The 6,659-nt window shown below is 41.1% G+C and overlaps 1 protein-coding gene across 4 annotated transcripts; it reads left to right on the forward strand.

The window, feature by feature from the left end:
* Positions 1–1,975: 1,975 nt before the first annotated feature.
* LOC148027874 (uncharacterized) lies at positions 1,976–5,967 on the forward strand. Of its 4 annotated transcripts, XM_087688956.1 has the most exons (4): positions 1,976–2,118; positions 3,004–3,738; positions 4,650–4,723; positions 5,749–5,967. In XM_087688956.1, the coding sequence occupies exons 2-4, from the start codon at positions 3,113–3,115 to the stop codon at positions 5,751–5,753; spliced, it is 705 nt and encodes a 234-aa protein (XP_087545082.1). In that variant the 5' UTR covers positions 1,976–2,118; positions 3,004–3,112; the 3' UTR covers positions 5,754–5,967. The 4 variants fall into 4 exon arrangements, with proteins under 4 accessions (XP_087545082.1, XP_087545081.1, XP_087545083.1 ...); XM_087688955.1 differs by having other exon boundaries at positions 4,650–5,967; XM_087688957.1 differs by lacking the exon at positions 4,650–4,723 and having other exon boundaries at positions 4,754–5,967.
* The last annotated feature ends 692 nt before the right edge of the window (positions 5,968–6,659 follow it).

Here is a 6,659-nt window from a genome sequence, read left to right on the forward strand (position 1 = left end):
GCCCACATCTTAAACTATATTGTTTTTAAGGGCCCATTTTTGAGTTCATTTTTTTCTTAATGTGTGACATTAACTAATCTTGAAATAGCATAATATAGCTTATCATGCTTACCTAGTGGATCTTCGTCGCTTCGGATATCTCCCTTCGTTGCTTTCCCTTCGATTAATGAAAATCGTGCATTGTGAAGAGAAACCCCGGGTTTGTGCTTTTGTCAATCGCGTCGCTTAAGCGTTAAATAACACTTCGTCGCTTAAGTGATGAATTTTTTTACTCCCTTGCTACACACAGTCGTGGCTAGTAGTGTGGTCAATAGGTTAATCCTCTTTGTTGACATAAACCAAGTCAAGATTACCTACCAGAACCCACTCCCAAATGAAAAGGGTAATGGATCTCTATGTGTTTGATTTGCACATGATACACTAGGTTCCTAGCCAATTGAATGCTACTAAGCTTATCATAGTAAATGATAACCTTCTTGTCCACTCGCATCCCCAAATCACTAAGTAGCTTGGGTAGACAAGCTATATCACATGTTGCAATTGCAACACCTTTGTACTCTACCTCTGTACTAGATAAGACAACTATCCGTTGTTTCTTGCTGCTCCAAGTTATAGCAAAGGAAAATATAAAACCACTAGACATCAAGTCTAGACACTCGAAGGAGAAGGTAAATGTAATGCACAAGTCAAAGTGAAGAAAGATCAATTGAAGATTGTTGATGTAGTAGAAAGCACAACTCACTCGTGGATCACCAATATAAACCAAATATAAAAGCTTCCCACTTTCTTTGCCCATGTAGTCTAAGGTCATGTCCCTTCATAATAGCTTCCAACAAGGCCTATTCTCTCTCCACTCTACTATCAATATGTTTTTAATGTAATTCCAATATGTTTAGCCAATTGTCATATGTGAACCTCCTATTAAGGACCTTCCTATTCTTATGCAAATTACTGTAACTAACTTGATCAATGTGTTCATTTGTCGAGTTCCTATTCTTAGGCTCCCACCCTACTTTGAGTCCATATGTATTGAATATCAAACATCAAATAATCCACTAAGTCTTTTTTTAATATTTTCATTGTCCTTCATTTGCAATTGAGAATAATTTATTGGCTTTCATGTAGGATTGTTGGTAGCCTATGGTAGCCATGTGAGCAAGTTTAGTGGTCTCGATGCTTACACGATAAGAGCCAAGACACAAGCATGTAAATTTTACTTGTATGAGTCCGTGTAATCACGTTCAAGAACGTGTGGATGGTTTATTTAACCATGCTTAACCTATGTGTCAGAGCTTTTGGGAGTTCATGGAGTACCCTCTAAAAATGAGTGTACTTTATGAACTCTTGTAATTCAAATGATGTTGGACTCATGTATTGGTACCTATCATGTTCTCTCTCCTCAAGTCTACTTTCTCTCTTTTGAGAGATATAATGTTGGGTTTGTTCACCCCTCTTACTCTTTTAAAGTGTTGTCTCTCTCCTTGAACAATGTGTTTTTGTCTTGGCTAGTGTAGGTGGGGACTAAGTCTAGTGAACTCGTGTGTGCCACATATGCTTCAATGCTTTGTTTCTACACGTGCAAGTTAAGGGACTTGTGGATGGTGGATGATGCATCTTTAAGAGAATAGTATAGATAGTTGATAGCGTAGGTAGATTACAACGAGAGAAAAGCCAACGATAAATAAATTCTTTGTTGAGGTTCGATAATCGTTGAGGGCGGTGCGCGTGAGCGCTCTCTTGTCCATCGAACAATGCAATCGCCCCTTGTGATTCCAGAATCTAGAAGGGCGCACCGTCAACCACGTGTCGAGGTAATGGAGGATCCACGTGGCGGGACATTCGGTTGGTAGTGGAAAGAGAGATTGTCCGCCAATTCGAGGGAGGGGGCCCGGGGGAATAAAGAAGAGGAAGACGAAGATCAGGTTTATTCAAATTAGCCTTATATAGAAGGGTCCAGGAAGAGAGTACTATCTATCATTAGGGTTTCGTCATCTTCCCCGATCGTCATCGTCGTCATCAATCTTCTCGTTCCGTCGTCGTCGTCGCCCCATATCCAAGTCTCTCACAAAGCATTCAAGGGAGAGAACGGCGCCATTTGGACAGAAGCAGCAACTGCAGGTATCGTTGCCATATCCTTAGTCTCTCACAAGACTTTCTAGGGAGAGCACGCCATTTAGATTAAGAAGTAGCAAACCTGCAGGCCGATTCCCAGGCTTTACGCAATACATGGTACTTCTCTCTCTTTCTCTCTCTCTCTTCCCCGCCCCCGCCTTGATATCTAATTTATATCCGAGGTGTGTTTGATGCATTACCTCTGTTGTTGTGGACATTGTCCGATTCATGATGCTTTCAACGATGGTGTATTTCATTCATTGCCTTCGTTGTAATCGACCTTGTCCAATTCATGACACCCTCTGTTATCCCTTCCAACGGTGGCCGATGTCGTGCAGCACGTACGTTTTCTTGTCATCATCCTAACAGTTTCCGGAGGACTGTACCGGCCTGTAAGCTTTCAGGTCGTGTATGCAGTTCATACATGCCAATTGCCAGTAAGCTTTCAGGTCGTGTGTGCAGATCATACATGCCAACTTTTCTGCACATGTATCTCGTAGTTTACATGCTATTTTCTCTGCGGATGTCTCTTCATCTTATGACCTGATTGTTGCCGTGGCCATGAAGTCTATGCCATTATTTGGCATCCTGCGTTCACATGTTTGAATAAGTTATTCATATGGATGCTATGGATTGGATCTTTTGAATCGTGACCTGATTGTTGCGGTGGTCTTAAAACTTTTTCGGTGTCATGCTACCATGCGGACGCATAACTGCATTTCTGAATGTGTCTTTTATTAATAATATATTTTTGTCACCGTTCATGTATGTTTCTGGCTAGGCTTTTGCTCTTATTTAGCCTCTGCTGATAAGTTTTGCGATCATCATGATTTGAATCTTACTGTTGCAATTCATTTTCACACTTACGCACCGTGCCATTTGATATTGTAGGGCTACTCTGAGGTATGTCGTCTGCCTCACTCACATAATCGTCGTTTGTTGAAACCTGCAATCGTGAAAACTTACTAAGCTTTGGACAAGGGCTCCAGCACGCTTCGCTATGAGGTCACAACAAGCTGGAGTTGCAGTTTCTTCGCTTAGCAAACACTGCCAAGAACTGGCGTCACCCTCATCAAAGGTCCGGCCGGTTTCAAACATGGACTCAGCACAATCATCTGTAGAGGTTCTAGTTTCTTTTCAAACGGTTTTGGGAAAGAAGTCTGTTTCCGTTCCATCATCATCTTCGCAATCTACGGTTGTGGGAAAGAAGTCTGCAGCAGCTGGCAGGTCTCCATGTCTGTGCTCTCCCACCACACATGCAGGCTCCTTTAGATGCCGGTTGCACAGAAATATTGCGGCAAAGCAATCATCTGCTGCTAACAGCAACAGTATCAGCAGTGGCAGTTGTAAAGGGGCTGTAACCATTACCAACCACTATAGTTTGCAACAGGAAAAGTTTGCTCGTAGGGCACTACAGCTAGCGATTTCTCGTACTGGCACAGTGAGGCAGGACCATACTTTCACCTCTAGGCCAAGCAGGCTTAGTAAGACGTACGTGGCTGTTCCTTCACCCTCGGAGGATAATGTTTTGCCCCCTTCCTGTGTGGCTGTTCCTTCATCCTTGGAGGATAATGTTTCGCCTTCCTCCTGTGTGGCTGATGATCAACCAGTGTCCTCCATGGAGGAGTAAGTACTGCACTGCATTTCTTGCGATTTTGATTTTTGATAATGCAGCTCATTAAATGTTTAATGTATGAAATATGGCTGCTTGTTATGGGGGTGTGATTGCTCTAGTTACAGAATTCATCCATGTCCCTGCTGTTGGTAATATCCTGTGCCTCTTTGCTCTGGCTGATTTGAATAAACTGTACTGTAAATTTCGTCCTCATTGACAAGGATAACTTAGATCGACTTGTAATAAGGGTTTGAGCTGTTAAGTTTTTCTTTCTGGATAGTAGTCCTCACTATTATACTGGCCTCATTGACAAGGATAACTTAGGTTGACTTGTAATAAGGGGTTCAGCTGTTAAAGTTTTTCTTTCTGGATAATAGTCCTCACTATTATACTGGCCTCGTGTGGTAGATTGTGACCTTACTGTTTAGCTAACGATTTCATTGTCGTGCTTCTTCTCTGCCTTGTTGCACTTATATCCCTCCACATTCTCCCTTTGGTGCCTATGCACGTGATTTGACTTATGATGGATACCATGACTTACGAATCACGGCTACTTATGGAAGTAAATCACCCCAGTTGTGCAGGATGTGACAAAGCTGTATGCAGTATTTCATTGTTCTAACAAGTCTATGCAGATATTTATGAGAAGTGATACTCAGCTTATTGTGTATGGAGGATCTATTGCTATTCCTAATTGGAAGTTAGCTAATATGCATTGCTATTCGTTGGAAGGCACTGACTAATGCGATTGACTTTAATACCTGCAGCAGTAGCAGCTAGGATTGTCTGCTTGCATGTTGGTGGTATTTATAGTATGTTATTTGCAGATTGGAATTCTAAAATTCCAAAGTGCATTTGCATGTTACCATGATCAGCTTGTTATTCAGGGATGTGGATAATAAATGTCATGTTTTGTGTACAGATTGGAATTCTATTCTGGGTGCATTACAGTTTGTTACTCGCACCAGTTCCTTATCTTTGAAGGGGCATTGCCAGGTACTTATTACTTTTCTTCTGTGTGTTCAGCAGGTAATTTTGGCAGTGGACTCTAAACTCCTTGGAGTGGACAGACATATTTGCCTAATGTACCTCATCCATCCCTGTGGATAATTAGTGAACTTCTGTGCTGATGTACAGCAGTTTCTCACTTAATGTTTATATCCTAGATGACAACGACAGTCTAGATTTAAATCAGTTAAAAGTATACCTGTGTGTGGATAAAAGTCCATTGTTTTTTCATGAGACACGTAATAGTAATCTATTCCTCTTTCTATTCTTTTGTTTCGTCCCTTTTTGTTAAGGAATTATCCTGAATTCTTTCTACTGGGAATGAGGCAGACAAACTTGAAGCTTGGCTTGTATTCTGGCTTGCCTTCTGGTTGTAAAAGGCAGTTCATGCTACATTGGTTATTACTGCAGGATGCAGGGTACCATGTACGGGTACCTTTGAAAACCAGTTGGCTTGTTGAGACTCATTTTAATTCTTATCTTCACGACTGTTTTCAAAAAACGACAAACGACCTCTTTTGTGGGGCATAGTATTGCAAAGGCCATTGATTTGAAACCAGCTAGATTGTTCTTTTGTTTGTCCTCTACACTCTTTTGGCTGTTTCTACTAGAAAACTACCTCATCTATGGGCTCCACCTTCACAAAGGCCATTGATTTGAGATTGTAGCTTTCTGTTCTTCTCTAAATAAGACGTCTGCTCTAAACCTGAACTACAGAGATTTTGCACTCAATAATGGGGTTACTGTAACTTTGATGGATCTGCTCGAAATTTGCCCTTTTCTGAACATGAAGCCTGCTCTAAACCTTTGACCCAGTTAAATTATCCTAACTATCGCATATGGATGGCAATGTATGTCAAATAGGCCAGAGTGTTAATGGCAGCTTCCAACGGACCTTCTTCAGAATGCAGAAAGAGCAAAATCCAAACACACGGGCCTTTTTTCATCAGTTCTGTAACTTTTGCATTTTGCTTGTGAACATTTTTTACTTTTAATTGACTTCTGTATAGCAGGTTAAACACTCACATCACATCACTTCGAGAACGAGAGCAGACCATGTTCTCCTCCTTTTACCTTAAACATACAGTCTATTGCTCGGTGGGGAGAAGCTGCAGCTGTGCGTTTGCCCCTATAGAAAAGGGTCCATGAGAAGCCTCTCTAAAACATGCACAACTAATGTTGCTTTGTTGACATGTTAATCTATAGCAATGGTGTCTGGCTAATTTGTACCAATGATGAGCTTCATTCTGAATTTGACAAAGGCAGCAACAGCAACTTTACAAAACGTACGAACCAAGAATTGAGCTTTCAAAATTTCCATTATTTGGCCTTGATCTTGTTGACTTGGTCTGTTGTTCAACCAGTTGCTCAAACCAGTTTTACTGAATTTTGTCGATGATAATCAGTGTAGGCATCTACGAAATATTTTAGGTTGCATGCAAAATTAGGTCCTCCATATGTGGATACATGTATACACACTAATCTTTTTTAAAGAGTTACCATATTAAGGGGTTAAGGTTTTGTGGAATGGTTACGAAGAAGTTGATGGATTTGGGGAGGGATTTTTGTTTAGGGTTTTTTAAATGTGGGGCATTACATGTAAGAGTCCTATGTTTTAAGGAGATTTGAACGTGTGCGCGCGGGTGTGGGCGAACAAACTCAATGGCAACATATTTGGGTATCAAATGCTCTCCATTGGCTTCATATCTCAAACAAGAAGCCACCTCGCACCTCGCACCTCAAATAAATACAAGTGCAAAAAATGTCTTTTTACTATTTACAAGACACGTGTGTTCATGGGCATGTCTCGTGTGGTCTATCTATAGCAAAAGCCCTATGTTCAACAAAAAATCTCTCTACACTTGCTATTTTCAAGAGGGGTGTTCACACATGCAACACACACACGCGCACACACACACACACA

This window comes from Lygodium microphyllum, chromosome 12, assembly GCF_053477565.2.
Source record: "Lygodium microphyllum isolate KBCC chromosome 12, Lygodium_microphyllum_v1.1.10, whole genome shotgun sequence".
NCBI lineage: Eukaryota > Viridiplantae > Streptophyta > Polypodiopsida > Schizaeales > Lygodiaceae > Lygodium > Lygodium microphyllum.